Source organism: Carlito syrichta, unplaced genomic scaffold (genome assembly GCF_000164805.1).
Source record: "Carlito syrichta isolate Samal-C Ts95f unplaced genomic scaffold, Tarsius_syrichta-2.0.1 Scaffold316493, whole genome shotgun sequence".
Classification (NCBI taxonomy): domain Eukaryota; kingdom Metazoa; phylum Chordata; class Mammalia; order Primates; family Tarsiidae; genus Carlito; species Carlito syrichta.
In genome coordinates, this window is record NW_007260589.1 from 448676 (window position 1) to 468051 (window position 19376).

The 19376-nt window shown below is 39.4% G+C and overlaps 1 protein-coding gene across 1 annotated transcript in view; it reads left to right on the forward strand.

Annotated features, from left to right (window-relative positions):
* NOC3L (NOC3 like DNA replication regulator) overlaps positions 1–19376 on the forward strand; it is a 32470-nt gene that overhangs the window by 3215 nt on the left and 9879 nt on the right. Inside the window, exons 3-13 of the mRNA XM_008074583.2 lie at positions 262–394; positions 1560–1717; positions 2268–2324; positions 4279–4409; positions 7458–7619; positions 7805–7898; positions 9633–9808; positions 10820–10948; positions 14309–14440; positions 16530–16610; positions 16951–17051. Coding sequence (XP_008072774.1) covers positions 262–394; positions 1560–1717; positions 2268–2324; positions 4279–4409; positions 7458–7619; positions 7805–7898; positions 9633–9808; positions 10820–10948; positions 14309–14440; positions 16530–16610; positions 16951–17051 — 1354 coding nt within the window. The remainder of the gene's footprint in view (positions 1–261; positions 395–1559; positions 1718–2267; positions 2325–4278; positions 4410–7457; positions 7620–7804; positions 7899–9632; positions 9809–10819; positions 10949–14308; positions 14441–16529; positions 16611–16950; positions 17052–19376) is intronic.

Here is a 19376-nt window from a genome sequence, read left to right on the forward strand (position 1 = left end):
TCCACTCACCTCAGCCTCCCAAAGCGTGGGATTACAGGCTGAGCCACCGAGCCCAACTAGCATTTTTCATAGCTCAGAACACCCCAGTACAGCAAAGAATTATCCTGCCCAGCATGTCAGTAGTGCTTGTTTAGAAACACTGAACTGACATACTAGAAAACATAGGCTATTCCTGTTGTAGACTCAAAATACAGAGAGTTCTGCATGTTTAATACTTGTTTCTGATTTGTGTGTGTGTGTGTGTGTGTGTGTGTGATACAGGTAAAAGGATTGAGAGGGAAGAGGAGGAAGAAGAGGAAGCCCTTCCTTTAGATATGATGGATGAAGATGACTTACAGTTAATGAAGGATTTGGGGCAAAGAGCATCTTTTCTCACGAGAGATCTTTCTTCTAGGTAATACTTAGTGTTTTAGTCATTCACATCCTTTCACTTTTAAAAACTTGGTTCTGGTTTTATTTCGGTGGTGAGTTCAAGATGTTTGGCTCAGCACAATTTTTACAAAGAATTAACTATTATTCAGTTCATTTTCTAAATAAGGGAAGTTCCTGTGTAAAACAAGCTGATTTTATCTGGTATACATCTGTTTTTTAATCCGAGTAGTGAAATAGAGTGAATGGTAGAAGAATGTTCTTCTCAGTTTGAGGCATTGGCAAAATAGTCCTGAGTTCCTTGTACCTGTGATCTCACTTAATCTTCCTTACTCTATTAGGTAGGTCTTTTTCCCATTTCCAGAGAGTAAACTGAAACTTCCTCCAATCACAGGGATTTGAAATTTAAACTTAAATCTTTTTGACTCAAAATCTGTGCTATGCTCTGAAAGACTTTGGGAGAGCAAAAGAAACAGTCACCCTTGGCTTTGTGGAATGTTCTTCAAAAATAATCTGCTGAAGCCGGGCTCAGTGGGTCAGCCTGTAATCCCGCACTTTGGGAGGCTGAGGTGAGTGGATTGCTTGAGCCCGCGGGTTCGAGACCCACCTCGGCAACTTGGCGAGACCTCATCTCTACAATAAATCAAAAATTAGCTGGGTGTGTTAACGCACACCTGTAGTTCCAGCTACTTGGAAGGCTGAGGGGGAAGGATCACCAGAGCCAAGCAGGTCGAGGCTGTGGTGGCCGGGAGCATGCCACTGCAGTCCAGTCTGGGTGGCAGAGTGAGACTCCAACTAAAAAAAAAAAATAATAATAATCTGCTGAAACTTTCACCTTTATTTTGCATCTAAAGGGGAACTAGATGTGGCCAAAGTTGGAGTCTTTGTGGCAGACTGTTTACCCAGTTCATTTCTTCATTTGCTATTTGATGTCTGCTGTGTGTCAGGCACTGACCCAGGTGTTATCTTTACACCTATTGAAGGTTGGATGGTGGTTTTTTCTGTAATTTCAAAATGATAGGTAGGGTGGTTTTTCTTCTTTGAAAAACTTGCCCATGGTAGATCTTTTTGCCATGAATCTTCTTTCTTCCTTTTACTCGCTAATAAAATTTGTTAAAAATAAATAAATAAATAAAGATAGGTACCTTTTTAAAATATATTGACTGAAAATTGAATTTTTTTTCCTGCAGTGAGCCTGTTCATGTCAAGAAACGAAAGCACGAGCACATTATAGATAAATATGAAAAAATACCAAGAACTCTGCAAACTGCACCAGAGAAGGAACTGATTCATTTGCTTCCTATCAAAGATCAAAGTGGTATAATCCCACAGACCAGGGAGAAGCCAGGTGAGTCTAATCAGCTAGTGTACTCATTAACGTTTTAGCTCCTTGCGTATCATGTATTTTCATTCAAAAGTTAATTTTATTTTGATGTTTACCTGTGTCTACAAAATAAGTTTGGTGATTTTGGCCATAACTACGGGTGATTATCTCAGGTCTTCATTTGTACTGTGAGGACAACTGAAACTACAAGGTTCAGGTGGTTTTAAAGAGTTTGTTTTATCAACCTTTATTGTTTCTGAAATTAGAGCATATTAACTACCCTTGATTAGCCTTCTTTAAAAAATTTTTGTGTGAAATAGAAAAATGCAGAAATCAAAGATGTAAAGTTACATGGCTTGTCACAAAGCACACACCCATAAAACTACCATCCAGGCAAAAAGCAGGTACTGCTGGCATCCAGAAGCCTCCCTTGTGCTCCCCTCAGTCACTAATTGCTCTTTCCACATGAGTAATTACTATCTTGAGTTTTATAGTAATCGCTTTCTTGCTTTTCTTTGTAGTTTCACCACTTACATATGTTATCATGGTGTTAATACACATATTTTCTGTTTAGTTTCTGACAGTAACAAAGATGAAGAGGATCAAGAGGAGGAGAGTGACCTCGAAGAAGGTAATGGGATGGTCTTTGTGGTTACTGAATTGCTCATTGAGAATTGCATTCTTTTGCATAGCATTAAATGTGAGTTAATTTTAGATAATATCAGGAAGGTGCATTTTGGAGTACTCATTTCAAGGTCATTTTGAACATTTTTCCACATTTGAAAGCTTCACCTTATAGATTTTGATTCTTTCAAAAAAATAATTTTTAATAGCTGGGCTCAGTGGCTCAGCCTGTAATCCCGCGCTTTGGGAGGCTGAGGTAAGTGAATTGCCTGAGCCTGCAGGTTCGAGACCTACCTGGGCAACTTGGTGAGGCCTCATCTTTATAATAAATCAAAAATTAGCCGGGCATGGTGGCACGCACCTGTGGTTCCAGCTACTTGGAAGGCTGAGGTAGAAGGATCACCGGAGCCCAGCAGGTCGAGGCTGCGGTGGCTGGGAACGGCCGCTGCACTCCAGTCTGGGTGACAGAGTGAGACTCCAACTCAAAAAAAAAAAAAATTATTATTATGGAAAAATGTGCCAGACCTGGTGGCTCATGCCTGTAATCCCAGCACTTTGGGAGGCGGAGGTGAGAGGATTGCTTGAGACCAGGGGTTCGAGACCAGCCGACAACTTGGTGAGACCTTGTCTCTACAATAAATCAAGGAAAGCTAGCAGAGTGTGCTGGCGCATTCCTGTAGTTCCAGCTACTTGGAAGGATCACCTGAGCCCAGCAGGTCAAGGCTGTGGTGGCTTTGAGCATGCCACTACATTCCAGCCTGGGCAACAGAGAATCTCCTACTCCAAAAAAAAAAAAAGAAAGAAAGAAAAATGTACACAATATATTTGTAATATCTAGTTATGCATGCAGTCTTGCTAATGACTTCTGAATTCATTTTAATTGTAAGAGAAGGACCTACATACAAATAACTATTCGCTTGTTTGACTTTAAATTATAAAAATGGTTCTGTAGTGTGAAGTCATCCTGGTTTGTTCTCAGCACAGTTATATTTTTATGTGTTTTACTTAATTGTATGTTATTTTTATTTTATTTTGTTTTATTTTTTTGAGGTGGAATCTCACTAAGCCTCCCAGGCCGGAGTGCAGTGGCACTGTAACAACTCACCACTGCCTTGATCTCCAGGGCTCCCGTGATCTTTCCACCTCAGCCTCCTGAGCAGTTAGGACTACAGGTGTGCACTACCATGCCCCAGCTAATTTTTTTTTTTGTATAGATGAGGTCTAGCTATGTTGCCCAGGCTGGTCTTGAACTCCTGGGACTCAAGTGATCTTTCCACCTTGGCCTCCCTTAAGTGCTGAAATTATAGGCGTGAGCCACCACACCTGGCCTCTATGTGTTTTAGGTAGTTAAGTGTGAGTTTCTAACATCTAGAACAGTTTTAACTAATCAGAGTTAAGCTGAAAGAACAAATTTTGTTGTTTGAAACTTTATTAGTTTAGAATTTGTGAGAGAACAAGCGGGTGACATTTTACTTTCACTTAGCAGACCTTATTAATAAAAAACGAGATTACAGGCCAACTATTGGACTGTTTGTAGTCATCCTTCATGGGCTTATTACACAGTATGCTCATGTTTGTTAAATCTAATTCCTTATGAATTTCCTTGAGTGAACATGTTTTGTGTAGTTCACGGTAACATATAATGTTGAAAACAAAGGAGAATACTTTGTACCTAAAAGAAAAAAAGACCGATTGTCCTTTACCTTAATTAACATGTATTATTGTGGATTTATTAGCATAGAAGTTAAGAATAGAGAAAAGTTTAGAGTCAGACTGCCTGGGAATCCAGTGGGCCCAGTGATAGAACCTGGCTTAAATGATTGTTGAAGGAATGATAATAAATACAAAATTCTTAGCTGTAATCATTATAATTTATTATTACTATAAAAAGAGTATCTTACTAAGGTTTTTGGATACTTATAAATGAAGGAATTTTTAAAGGAAAATCCATTCTGTTTTAGAAATCATTGAAGAACCCATTCGAGAGCTGACCATTGAAGAACATTTCATTGAGAGAAAGAAGAAACTGCAAGAAAAGAAAATGCATATTGCAGCCTTGGCATCTGCCATATTATCAGATCCAGAAAGTAATGTAGGTAGTATTTTTTTTTTTGAGTTGGAGTCTCACTCGGTCGCCCAGACTGGAGTGCAATGGCCGCTCCCGGCCACCGCAGCCTCACCTGCTGGACTCCGGCGATCCTAATGCCTCAGCCTTCCAAGTAGCCGGAATTACAGGCATGCGCTACCACACCTGGCTGATTTTTTTTTTTATTGTAGAGATGAGGTCTCGCTGCCCAGGCGGGTCTCGAACCCGTGGGCTCAGGCAATCCACTCACCTCAGCCTCCCAAAGGCATGTGATTACAGTCTGAGCCACTGAGCCCGGCTGGTAGTATTAATTTCTTTAGGCTCTTTATATTGGATATGGTGTAAATTTCTGATGTATTACAATTCTCTTGTTACCTATAAGCATAAACTAAAAGGAAACTAATTAGCTAAACATAGTAACTGAGTTAGAATAAGAGAGTAAGACAGAATCTTAGCTTAGTCCTTTGAGCTTATTTCGTGATCTTAGAAAAAGTACTTAAACTTGCTGGATCTTATTTTCATCTTCAAATGACAATGTTGGAGGTATTATAACTCTAAAAGTGGTTAAGTCTATAAAAATTAATTATATGAGGGAGGAGGAACCTGCTTGTGAATTTGCCTGACTTACTTATCTAGAGTTTTTCTTTTTTGAGTTGCAGTCTCACTCTGTCGCCCAGACTGGTGTGCAGTGGCCGCTCCGGCCATCGCAGCCTCGACCTGCTGGGCTCCGGCGATCCTTCTGCCTCAGTTTTCCAAGGAGCTGGAACTACAGGCGCGTGCTACCACGCCCGGCTGATTTTATTTATTTATTTATTTATTGTAGAGATGAGGTCTCGCCAAGTTGCCCAGGCGGGTCTCGAACCCGCAGGCTCAGGCAATCCACTCACCTCAGCCTTCCAAGGTGCGGGATTACAAGCTGAGCCACCAAGCCTGGCTATCATAGAGTTTGTTGTTTTTTTTTTGTTTTTTTTTTTTGAGTTGGAGTCTCACTTGGTCGCCCAGACTAGAGTGCAGTGGCCGCTCCTGGCCATCGCAGCCTCACCTGCTGGGCTCCAGCGATCCTTCCGCCTCAGCCTTCCGAGTAGCCGGAATTACAGGCATGCGCTACCACACCTGGCTGATTTTTTGATTTAGTGTAGAGATGAGGTCTTGCTGCCCAGGAGGGTCTCGAACCCGCGTCGTAGAGTTTTTAATAAGGAAAATATTACATAGAAATCAGTGACGTTATTTCGGGTGTATTTTTAAGTGGAAAATGTTTTAAGGGAACCAGAGCTAGAGTTACAGTGAATCCTCATTGCACCATGTATATGTGGTAGAAGTAGTGATGTTTGTGTAGAACACATGAACTTAAGAAACCGGAGATTCAGTCTTGGCCTTGCTGAGTACTATCAGTGAGACTTCGGGTAAGTTATTTTACCCAAGAGTCAGTCTCTTCATCTCTACAAAGAGAATGGTCTCTCTTTCAATGCTTTGTTGTGAGGATTAAGTCGTAAAATATGCATGAAGTCATATAAAGTGATACCGTGATTGTTATGTTGCTGTCCCCAGCATCTTACTATGATAAGCATTTGTTTATTGAATGATAAAATAGATTCTGTATTGAAAAAAATTTTTTTTTTTTTTTTTTTGAGTTGGAGTCTCACTCTGTCGCCCAGACTGGAGTGCAGTGGCTGCTCTCGGCCACTGCAGCCTCGACCTGCTGGGCTCCGGCGATCCTTCTGCCTCAGCCTTCCGAGTAGCTGGAACTACAGGTGCGCGCTACCACGCCCGGCTAATTTTTGGTTTATTGTAGAGATGAGGTCTTGCCAAGTTGCTCAGGTGGGTCTTGAACCCGCGGGCTCAGGCAATCCACTCATCTCAGCCTCCCAAAGTGCTGGAATTACAGGCTGAGCCACCGAGCCCGGCTATCGAAAAGTTTTATGTGGGTATGCTTTGGAGTTGTAGTTGTCCTTTTCTAATGAGGTGAGGGGAAGATCTAGAGCAGAATCAGGAGTGGGATTTGGGATCTTTTTTACTAGTATCATCTCGTTTAATCGTTATACTACCTTAGACATAAGAACTGTTGATCTCACTTTATAGCTGGAAAAAAATCCAAGGATTTGTTCCCGATTTTAACAGCCACTATATTGGAACCTAGATCTTCTGCTCTGGAGCCTATGCTCGTTTCTCACAATTTAGGGATGACAAATGTTGGTGGCATACATGTCCTACTACCAGCTGTGGTAAACATTCCTAAGCAACCAGAATCTTGCTTCTCAGAGTAGTAGTAATAGTTCATCAGAGCAATCTTGTTGAAACCAATTTTTTACTTCTGCATTACATCATAGAAATTTTCTTTATATGTGTCTTGTTGAATTTAAAGTTAGTGTGGCTATCTTGCATTTATATATGATTAATATATTTGATTGAGACCACGCTCAGTGGCTCAGCCTGTAATCCCAGCACTTTGGGAGGCCGAGGCGAGTGGATTACCTAGGCCATGGGTTTGAGACCAGCCCAGGCAACTTGGTGAGACCTTGTCTCTACAATAAATCAAAAATTAGTCGGGCATGGTAGCGTGCACCTGTAGTTCTGGCTATTTGGAGGGTAGAGGCGGAAGGATTGCCTGAGCCCTGTAGGTTGATGCTGAGGTGGACGTGAGGGTGCCACTGCACTCCAGCCTGGGTGACGGAGTGAGACTCCAACTCAATATATATATATATATATTTGATTGATATATATAACATTTGAATATATTCTGAAAAATATTTTGGGAAAAATAGGACATATGTGTCTTAGAAAACCTAATAAAAAATAACTTTTAAAACTAGGTTATTTAACAAAGTTAAACTACTTTATAAAAAGTCTGTATTTTTCTAACTATATAACAAGGATGCGATTACCTTATAACCTCAGTGATTTATCTGCTGGTAAAGTCAGCAGTGTCTGGAGTTCTGTGTTGCTTGATTAGTCTGAGTCATTGTGTGAATTCTATGTGCCAGATATGGCCTGTTGTATTTTGTTTGTAATTGTTTTGCTATAATTGTTTTACCTTAAAAGTTATTTGTTTAACAGATTAAAAAATTGAAAGAATTACGTTCCATGCTGATGGAGCAGGATCCTGATGTGGCTGTTACTGTTCGAAAGCTGGTGATCATTTCTCTGATGGAGTTATTTAAAGACATTACTCCTTCATATAAAATTCGGCCCCTCACAGAAGCAGAAAAATCTACCAAGGTAATGCTAGATATAATTGCTATATAGAATAAGTTGAAATTTTGGAGAACTGGAGATGGGAGAAACGGGCTTTTTTGTTTTGTATCTTTACGGCACTGGGCTTCTACTCGGCATGCATTTTGTGTACTAATGTTTGGGCTTTAATATTCTGATTTAAAAATGATTGATCTTTTTGGTCTTTTCAGACCCGAAAAGAAACCCAGAAGTTAAGAGAGTTTGAAGAAGGCCTGGTTAGCCAGTACAAATTTTATTTGGAAAATCTGGAGCAAATGGTTAAAGGTATATTAAACATAGTTTTCAAGTATGTAACATGGCTAGGTGTGGTGGCTCACGCCTGTAATCTCAGCAATTTGAGTGACCATGGTGGGAGGATTGGTTGTGGTCAGGAGTTCAAAACTAGCTTGGGCAACATAGCAAGATCCCATCCTTTAAAAAAAAAAATGCAACATGCAGACTTGATCATGTAGTTAATTCTGTGCAGTGTTCTGTGGTGTGTAGTGAGAGGCAAATATAGTGTATGGTTAGGAACAGAGTCTAGAGTCAGACTTCGTTGGTTCAAATCCTGGCTCCACTGTGTACTACTTGTGTGATGGGAAACTTAGAGTTTTTCTGTACCTCAGTGTTTCTGTCTATACCATGGGAATAATAAAACCTCATGGGATTATTGTGAGAGAAGTAATTGAATTTATAGATACATAAAGCGCTTAGAACTGTGCCCAGCATATACTTGCTATTATATTTTATCAGCTGTTTAGCATTATTGTTACTGCAGTCTTTTACCTAATAATACTTGTATTTTTATTGAATTTATGAACAGTTGCGATTTATTCTGTTTTTTATTTGGAGGCTTGATAGTCAGGGATAACTTGAAATGGATGCTTGAGTACTTTGAAAATGTACTTATGAGTCAATTATTTGAGATGATAAACTCTTAAACTCTTCTTTTTCTTTGGAAAAGGAAGGACATAGAACAAGTTGGGGTATGAATGGTGAAGGGAGTCAGTTGCCTAGGCCAGGTGCTTTCATTGACCTAAGGGGGATCATTTACTAAGGATCATCTAATTGCTTTCAGCTGGAACAGGAGTGCTAAATCCTGTTGACTTGATAAGGGCATGAAAGGAAGTGGGTGACAAGTAGCTGGGTGGGGTGAGTGGCGTGGTTATTGCTCTGTATTCTGGTGTCCAACTGGAACTTAATAGCATTTGTTCTCCCAACGATAGGGCTTGGAACTTTTTCTTTTTTTTTTTTTAATTTCTGAACCCTTTGGAAGGGCCTGAGAGCTTTGTGTAGACCAGCAGTGTCCAACAGAAATATAACATGTATATATGTCATTTTGGGGGAAAAAAGCAGTGATACTAATTTTAATAGTGAGTTACATATATTCAAAATATCATTTCCTCATGTAAGCAGTTTTAAAAATTAGGTGTCTTACATTCTCTTTTCTTTGGTGCTAAGTTCAAATTTTAGTGTTTATTTTATACTTACAACAGATCTTAATATGGACTGACCACATTTCTTTTTTTTTCTTGAGTTGGAGTCTCACTCTGTCAGCCAGGCTGGAGTGCAGTGGCATGCTCATGGTCACCCCAGCGTTGACCTGCAGGGCTCAGGTGATCCTTCCACCTCAGCCTTCCAAGTAGCTGGAACTACAGGCACACACTACCATGCCTGGCTAAGTTTTTGATTTATTGGTCTTGCCAGGTTGCCCAAGCCATTTTTGAACCCGTGCGTGGGCTCAGGAACCCCCTCACCTTGGCCTCTCAAAGTGTTGGGACTACAGGCTTGAGCCACTGCACCCGGCAAAATATGGCCACATTTCATATGCTTAATTGCTGCTCATGTGCGGCTAGTAGCTTCCATATTGAGTTTTTTCTAAGCAGATCGAACCATTATGAAGTTTTATTTTTAAAGTTGTGTGTGTGTGGTAAGGTACACATTTATTGTAAAAGAAAACCAATGACTTTAAGTTTTGATAAATGGGCTAGTGAGTAACTACAGTTTTCTTTTTATTAGATTGGAAGCAAAGGAAACTGAAGAAAAGTAACGTAGTTTCCTTAAAGGCATACAAAGGACTGGCAGAGGTGGCTGTGAAAAGCCTGTGTGAGCTGTTGGTGACACTGCCTCATTTTAACTTTCACAACAACATCATCGTATTGATTGTCCCTCTCATGAATGATGTGTCAAAATCGGTGGGTTGTTCTAAATGATTATTGTTTGTCCTGTTGTCCTTAACCGAAAATTATACAGTGTGTAATATTTTTTTCTCACAGAATTCTGTTGGAGTTGTTACTTATTGGTAAAACATTGTCAATTTATTAAGCACTGTTTCTTTAAGAAAATTATTTGAGCCTGGCTTGGTGGCTCAGCCTGTCATCCCAGCACTTTGGGAGGCCGAGGCAAGTGGATTACCTGAGTCCACGGTCCGAGACCAGCCGGGCAACTGGGCGAAACCTCTTCTCTAAAATACATAAAAAATTAGCTGGGTGTGGTAGCTCACGCCTGTAGTTTAGACTCCTTCGAAGCCTGAGGCGGAGGATCACCAGAGCCCAGCAGGTCGAAGCTGGGGTGGCTGTGGGTGTGCCACTGCACTCCAGCCTGGGCAACAGAGAGAGACTTCAACTCGAAAAAAGAAAATTATTTGACTGGCTCTGGTGGCTCACACCTGTAATCCCAGCACTTTGGAAGGTGGAGGCAAGAGGATTGCCTGAGTCCCGGGGTTCGAGACCAGCTTGAACAACGTGGCCAGACCTCGTCTCTGCAGTCAATCAAAAAACCAGTTGGGCATGGTGACGTGCACCTGTAGTTATAGCTACTTGGAAGGCTGAGGTGGAGGGATCGCCTGAACCCAGCAGGCCGAGGCTACGGGGCCTTTGAGTGTGCTACTGCACTCCAACCTGGATGACAGAGTGAGGCTCCAACCCAGAAAAAAAAAGAAAAGTATTTGAACATGTTTAGTGCAGTGGTTCTCGACAGGAGGCAGGTTTGCCCCCCGGGAAGATTAGGCAGTATTTGCAGACATTTTTTATTGTCCTGTGTGGTAGTGTTAATAACTGGCATCTGGTAGATAACAGCCAGGGAGGCTTTTAACATTCTGTAACACACAGGACAGCCCTCTGCAACAAGTAATCATCTTCCCCAAAATGTCAGTATTGCTGAGGTTGACAACAAACATTGATTTAGTGTGACATTTTATTTTTCAGATATCTGAAATGTGTTGTGAGGCAGTAAAGAAACTCTTTAAACAAGATAAATTAGGCCAAGCTTCTCTTGGTGTAATTAAAGTGATTTCTGGTTTTGTGAAGGGCAGAAATTATGAAGTTAGACCAGAGGTAAGCCTTTCTTTTCTTACATTGCATTTTATTTGTTTTTAAACTACAAAGTTAATTTTCAATGGTTATGAGAAATTTATTGTTTATAGAAGGGTATAAAGTGAAAAGCACTCAAGCTCCTTAACTTGTAAGCACTGTTAACAGTTTGGTATGTATCCTTGATGTTTTCCATGCAGATATAGGTATATATACTTGCTTGTATTTTAAAATAGCAAATGGATTTATGCTGTGAAAACTGCTTTGGAATTGTTTTCATTTTATATATTGTGAACTTATATTTAGTTCCTATATTATTCCCCTCTTTCTATATCTACCATAGTATTCTATTACATGAATGTATAGCTGCCTACTTGATGGACAACTGAGTTGTTTCTAAATTTTTGGCTGTTACAGTCAGTGTTAAAGAGAGCATTTTGGCCATATTATTTTTTCGTATTGTGTGAGTATTCTGTGAATTAAAATTTTGAAGTGTAGATACTGAGTCTAACAGTAATCACATTTACTCACTTGAGAGAGAATGCCAACCTGTCATCCCAAAACATCTGCTCACTTACTTCCTGCTAGGGATGTGGAGGTCATTTCCCTACTACCAAGCAGAATGTTACCATTTCATCTTTGTTAGACTTGTGGAAAGTTATATGTGTTGCATGTATACTTATTTGTGCATCTTTATTAGTGAGGTTTTGATCCTGCTATTCATTTATTACTCATTTGAATGTTTTGCCTGTTTGTATTATTTGCCAATTTCTCTCCTCAAGTTTTTGTCTTTCTTAATGACTTGTGATAATTTTTTGAATATATACTCATTTCCATAAATATTTGCTGTGTACCAGGCATTATTCTAGTTCCTGAGGATAAAATAGTAACAAAAGAAACAAAACTGTCTGTGTAGTAGCTTACATTACATAGTAAGAATATTAACTCTGTTGCATAGATTGCAGAGTTTTCTCTTTGTTATTCTACCTTTAATTTTGTATTGAGCCTTATATATGAGGCTGCATTTTTGTTATGAATAGAGTCTCCTCAATTCCAAGATTTATACATCGTCTCCTTACAGATTTTTTATTTTAATTTTTATATTTAAATATTTAAGCCAGTTGACATCTTTGTGTGGTATAGGTATAGATTTAATGTATATATTGAATATGTATTTTATATGTAGTCTAACATACATTAAATATTTACAATGTATGTATTTAAAATGGACAGCCAGTTATATTCTGTCACTTGTTTGTTTGTTTTTTGAGTCGAAGTCTCATTATGCTACCTAGGCTGGAGTGCAATGGCATGCTCAAAGCCACCACAGCCTCGAACTGCTGGGCTCAGGCAACCCTTTCACTTCAGCCTTCCAAGTAGCTCAAACTACAGGCATGTGCCACCACGCCTAGCTAATTTTTTTGATTTATTGTAGAGATGAAGTCTCACCAAGTTGCCCAGACTGGTCTCAAACCCCTGACCTCAGGCAATCCTCTCACCTCTGCCTCCCAAAGTGCTGGGATTACAGTTGTGAGCCACCATGCCCAGCTTGTCACTACCTTTTTGTGTACTGATTTAAAATTCTGTTTAATTATTGGAGTCTTATATCTGTAGTATATTTGAATATCTGGTAGGATAATACTGATCAGCATGGGCATAAATGGTAAAGACACAGACCATTCTTTTTTCTCTAAAATATTTTTATATATTTTTGTATATTACTCCAGATGGAATTTATAATGTTTTTTACTTCCTTCTCCTGAAATAGTCCACACAGAGAATATGATTGGAATTGATTCACGTATAGATTAATTATGGAGAATTAAGATATTTATAGAATTGATTTTTCGTATATATTGCCATTTTTAGTGAAATTTTATAGTTTTCTTCATTTGGGTCTTAAATATTTTTTATTTATTTTCAGTGATATAATTTTGGTTGTTGAACTGATATTTTCTGCTGTTTTATTTCCTGATTTCATAGTCTTCCTTTGCCATTATATCCTTTTTAGTCTTTAAAATTGGTTATTTCAGTTGAATCACTAAAATTATAAACATTGGGCATAAACAAAAAAAAACAATTTAGAACTTTTACTCAGAATTGTAATGTGATCAGATAATAAGGCTCGAGCATAAAACTCAGCTATAGGGAATCATGTTAATTTTAGTGATGCTTTTATTCTACTTACATTTAGAAGCATTTTTCATTGATGAGTGATATTTTATGAGCACATAGAATAAGTACAAAATACTCAAAATTGATCTTTTGATACCTAAAATAACTTCAGGTTCACTCTTGATGCCTTTGGTTATATTCCTCATTTTCATTCTGTGCTTTTAACCTTGTAATCCAAAATACTGTCTTCTTCTAAATGTGCGTATTGGAACATCAAAATAATACAAACCTGTAGTTCTCAATGTTTTATTCCGGGGGTGCTGCTGTGCCCACAGGAGGTCAATAGGGTAGTTTCTTCCAGAGAAAGTGTAGGATTTTAAACTCCGTTTTTTTCTTTTTCTTTGAATATGATAATGGTTGTTATAATAGACAAAACACCAACTTCCAAATTAGTTTCAGAATTTTTGAATGGCTTAAAGCAGTAGTTCTTACTGCTTGTGCACCAATATCAGCTGGGAAGTAGAAATGCAAATTCTGGGGCTCTATTTCAGACCTCCTGAATCAACCTCTGGTGACTGGGCCCCTCAGCTTTGTCTCTCCTCCTCCCATGCTGGTCCAGACCTTTTTCTTGCTAGTTTACCCTTCATAATCTTTTTTATTTTTAAAATTTTTTTTTTGAGTTGGAGTCTCACTCCGTCGCCCAAACTGGAGTGCAGTGGCCGCTCCCGGCCACCGCAGCCTCTACCTGCTGGACTCCGGCGATCCTTCCGCTGCAGCCTTCCAAGTAGCTGGAACTACAGGCGTGCGCTACCACGCCTCACTGATTTTTGATTTATTGTAGAGGTAAGGCCTCACCAAGTTGCCCAGGTGGGTTTTGAACCCGCGGGCTCAGGCAGTCCACTCACCTCAGCCTCCCAAAGTGAGGGATTACAGGCTGAGCCACCAAGACCGGTTACCCTTCATAATCTTATCTACCAATGCCAGGTCATGTTTATATTCATTATATTGCAAATAATGTTTTTTGTGTATTTAGCTAGTATTTACTAATGTCCTTTATGTGTATTTATTAGTGTCCTTCCCTATGCTCAAACTATTTGATGACTAGCAAAAATAACTTTCTATAAAATGTGATGAGATATTTCAAAGTTTTTTTTTTTTCATGAATGAAGGAAATAACATTGTTGAATGCTTATCTTTTATATAAGGTTTTTTTTAGGACAGTATACATATTAAGCTGTGTATTTGTGTGTGTTTTTTATTCTATGTTAGATGTTAAGAACATTTTTGTGCCTAAGAATAAAAGAAGTAGAACTGAAAAAAGATACAGAGGACATTAATAAACCAAAAAAGTTCATGACTTTCAAGGAGAAGAGAAAAACTCTTTCAAGAATGCAGAGAAAGGTTTGACTTATTTTCCTTTTTGATTCATTTAAATATTTTGTTGTTTTATTTGATCTTAGCTTAAAATCATAGTGTAGGTAAAAATAATAGGTAAATCATAAATACCAAGATTTTGAAATACAATGATTTTATTTTTCTCAGATACTGCAGAGAAATGTTTTTTTTTTTTTGAGTCTGGATCGCACTCTGTTGCACAGGCTGGAGTTCAGTGTTCAGTGCAGCCTCAAACTTCTGGGCTCAGGCAATCCTCTTGTCTCAGCCTCCTGCTGGGGCTAAAGGATGTGCCACCACACTTGGCGAAGGTTTTGATTTTTTTTTTTTTTTGAGTTGGAGTCTCACTCTGTCGCCCAGACTGGAGTGCAGTGGCCGCTCCCGGCCACCGGAGCCACCACAGCCTCGACCTGCTGAGCTCCGGCGATCCTTCCGTCTCAGCCTTCCAAGTAGCCAGAATTACAGGCATGCGCTACCACGCCCGGCTGATTTTTTTTGATTTATTGTAGAGATGAGGTCTCACTGCCCAGGCGGGTTTCGAACCCGCAGACTCAGGCAATCCACCTCAGCTTCCCAAAGGCGCGGGATTACAGGCTGAGCCACCGAGCCCGGCTGGTTTTGATTTTTTTATAGGGACGAGGTGTCTCGCCAAGTTGCTCAGGCTGGTCTCGAACCCCTGGGCTCAGGCAATCACACTGTCTCTACCTCCCAAAGTGCTGGGATTACAGATGTGAGCCACTGCACCCAGCTCGGAAATGTTTTCTTAAATCAATATGAACTGGTATTCATATTGATATAAGAGAGATTTGGCAGAGAGAGCAATAATAGGTGAATAGATATTTTTACCATGTTAACTTTTATCCTTTGGCCTTTTAGATCAATTTAGAATCGAGATACATAGATTCCTTCCTTAACAGAAAGGATGCATCCATGTAAAAGTTGGCAGCAAAGTGAGATTCTGTTAATTGAATCTTCTTTATTTTTTTGTTTGTATTTTAAACCTGGGTGGTAATTTCAACTCCCTGCTTATTTACTGAGACTTTGGAAACATTTTTCTTTTTTCCTCTTTTTTTGACTAGGGCTAATGATAGTACTGACCTTACAGGATCAGTATGAATTAAAGAGATTATGTATTTTGAACACTTAGAGTTTATAACACTGGGCATACTTTATAAATACTAGTTACTATCACCACCAACATTATCGTCACTTCTCAAAGCATTTCTAAGCAGTTTATAAGAGTTAGCAAGTTACTTGTGAAAACAAAAAATTTCTGAGGATATTCATCATCGAATGGGTCAAATAAATTTGAAAACATGACAAGTACCAAAATAGACTTAATAGTTGTAAACAAATGAAGGTAAGTACTTTAATGATTTATACCATATTATCCTAATACAGGTTGGAGATCTTTGTTAGGAACAGCACAAACACAGAGGTGGTGGGGAGACAAAGACCCAGTAAGCACATGGCAACTCTTTGACAACTTCCCATGAGAGAGGGAAACCATTCCTCTGTTGTACCCTGTCCCTCTTGCAACTCAGCAACCATTGTTTACTGCTCTTACAGCGTTGGGAATTGGGAAAATTGGATATTTTATTGAATTTTTCTGTGTAGTATCAGTTTCACGCATTGTATATGAATGCAGTTGGGAAGTGCTGTTGATGACTGGCTTCTGTGTTGTAGTGATTTAACACGAGGAAGTGTTTTGAGACTCAGCACATTCTTTCCATCTTTCTGTGTTGAAAAATTTTAATTGAAATCACAGGAGACAATAGTATCTACATTCAGAATAAGCAAATATTAATAGGTTTACTTTAATTTTTTTTCTTGAAAGAAAAAGCCGTTGATGAGAGAGTTGGAATCCCCTTTGTTTATCTTTCCAGCCTCATTCTTCTGCCTTTCTCCCAGGAGACTCCATCATTAATTCGCTCTCGTATCTTTCCTCTCCTTGCTTTTCTACTTTTGCTTATCTTTGCATTCTTGGATAGTATCTGGTATTATTGTAAGTGTTTTATCATATTTACATACCCTGCCTCTCTGCTTTTTTCTCTCAGTGATATATATACTCTTAGATTTTTTAAAAATTTATTTTCAGTGGAAGAAAGCAGAAGAGAAACTTGAGAGAGAGCTTCGGGAGGCAGAAGCTTCAGAGAGTACTGAGAAAAAACTGAAACTGGTAGGAGTTTCACATTCTGTTATGCTTTTAAAATGTTTGGTTAAATAATTTTACCTGGACATTTATCGTTTCAACTTGTAGTTATAGAATGTTGATTTGTTTTGTGAAGTTTAGATATGGGATTTTTGTGATCTGTCAGAAACTGTGATGTGATCAGTGCTAGTTTTACGAAATCATGGGTTGTATGTCTTCATTTTATTTTGCTAAAGTTCCAAAGATTCAGTTGTGAGGAGGTATAGGAAGGGAAACAGAAGGTTGAGCTTTGAAGTCATAATCTTGCTCGCTCAGGAGAAAGCATACCAGGTTGTCCTAAAGTCCTTTTGTCTGTTTCCTCTGCCAGCACACAGAGACTCTGAATATTGTGTTTGTAACCTACTTCCGAATATTGAAGAAGGCCCAGAGGTCATCTCTTCTGCCAGCAGTTCTAGAAGGTCTTGCCAAGTAAGGGCTGTGTAGGTTGAAGCCATTTAGAGTTTCTCTCAATAGTATTTGCATATCCTACCTCTCTGGTTTTTTCACTCAGTGGTAGGTATTTTTAGACCAAAGTAGCCGTGAATTTTAAAAAGAGTTCACTAATGATGACCTATTGTCCTTAGTTTTCATTCTTTTTTGTCATCAACATTTCCTTGAAACTATTCATAACGATAGCTATTTTGGTTCTTTCATCTCAGACGTTTTATTTTTTTGTTTTTGTTTTTTCGTTGGAGTCTCACTCTGTTGCCCAGGCTCGAGTGCAGTGGCACGCTCCTGGCCACTACAGCTTAGATGAGCCTTAGCCTTCCAAGTAGCTGGAACTACAGGCACGTGCCACTATGCCCAGCTAAAACTTTTTATTTTATTTTATTTTATTTTATTTTATTTTTTGAGTTGGAGTCTCACTCTGTCACCCAGACTGGAGTGCAGTGGCCGCTTCCGGCCACCGCAGCCTCGACCTGTTGGGCTCCGGCAATCCTTCTGCCTCAGCCCTTCACGTAGCTGGAACTACAGGCGCGTGCTACCACGCCCAGCTAATTTTTTGATTTGTTGTAGAGATGAGGTCTCGTCAAGTTGCCCAGGCGGGTCTTGAGCCCGCGGGCTCAAGCAATCCACTCACCTCGGCCTCCCAAAGTGCTGGGATTACAGGCTGAGCCACCGAGCCCGGCCAAAACTTTTTATTTTTAAATAGCTCCTTTACTAACTCCTTCCTTCTGTTTACTAAATTCTCTGTGTCTCTAGGTTCATCTCTCAGTTCTTATTTTTTTTCACTGTGCAGTCAGCTTTCTACCAGTGAGTGGATCATGGGGATAACTCTTAAGTCTTTTTCAACCACTTGCCTAAGATTTATTTCTTTCTGTGTAATCTGTTCAAAAACTGGTATATATTTTATACTTACAGCAGATTTGAATTTGGACTAGCTACATTTAAGGGCCTAGTAGACACACATGGCTAGTGGCTACCATGCTTTACAGCATCACTTTAGAGATAAAATTCGAAATAGGACTGATGGCTGGAAGAGATAGAAAAAGCAATTTCTGTTTATTGTAAGAAATTGCTTTCTAGTGACTGGAGCTATTTGGCAGTGGGATGCATTTTCTTTTTTTTGAGGTGGAGTCTCACTCTGTTACCCAGACTGGAGTGCAGTGGCCGCTCCTGGCCACCGCAGCCTTGACCTGCTGGCCTCCAGCGAGACTTCCGCCTCTGCCTTCCGAGTAGCTGGAACTACTGACGTGCGCTACCACACCCGGCTAATTTTTTTTGATTTATTGTAGAGATGAGGTCTCGTCAAGTTGCCCAGGTGGGTCTCGAACCCTCAGTCTCAGGCATTTCGCTCACCTCGGCCTCGCAAAGCGTGGGATTTCAGGCTGAACCACAAAGCCCGGTGGATGCATTTTCTTATCTCATAATGTGGTCCTTGTGGCCAGTGATCTTCAAAGAAAGACTGGTCAGAGAAGAGATTATTCTCTCATTGAGTAGGAACTGCCCTTTATTTTGTTAATGACTAGTTTCATTATCTAAAAAAGTTTTTTAAAATTAGTACATTCTCATTTTTAAAATTCAGGCAGTGCGGTGGCTCATGTTTGTAATCCGGCACTTTGGAAGTCTAAGGCAGGAGGATTGCTTGAGTCCAGGAGTTCAAGACTAGCCTAGGCAACATAGTGAGACTGTGTCTCTACAAAAAATCAGAAAATTAAAAAATTAGCTGGGCATGGTAGCATAAGCCTGTAGTCCCAGGTACTAGGGAAGCTGAGGCAGAAGGATCATTTGAACCCAGGAGGTCCAGACTGCGATAACTTGTGGTCATGCCAGTGCACTTAGCCTGGGTGACAGAGTGAGATCTCTACTCAAAACAAAAAACAACTCAAGTAATGCAGAAGAATATAAAATTTAAAATTACAAGTTCCTCTCTTACATATGAATGTAGGTCTGTCTGCCTGCTTTCTTTCACACAGATAGAGTCATGCTATATATAATATATAGTGTCCTATAACTTCCCTTTTTTTGGGTAAACAGTTTACTTTGAGTATTTTTCCATGTTAGCACGTATAGATCACTATATCACTAATTGTTTTTTTAAAGTTCATAATATTCCATTTTATGGACATGTAATACTTTATTTGGTCAGTCCCTTAGATTGCAGTAGACATGCTTATGATAATATATCTTCATGCACTTTTGTGCTTGCATTGCCAGATCACAAGTATGCTCATTTTAAGTTTTGATCAAAATTGCTTCTCCCAAAAGTTATACCAGTGCATGGAATATGTTACTTTTTTTTTTTTTTTTTTT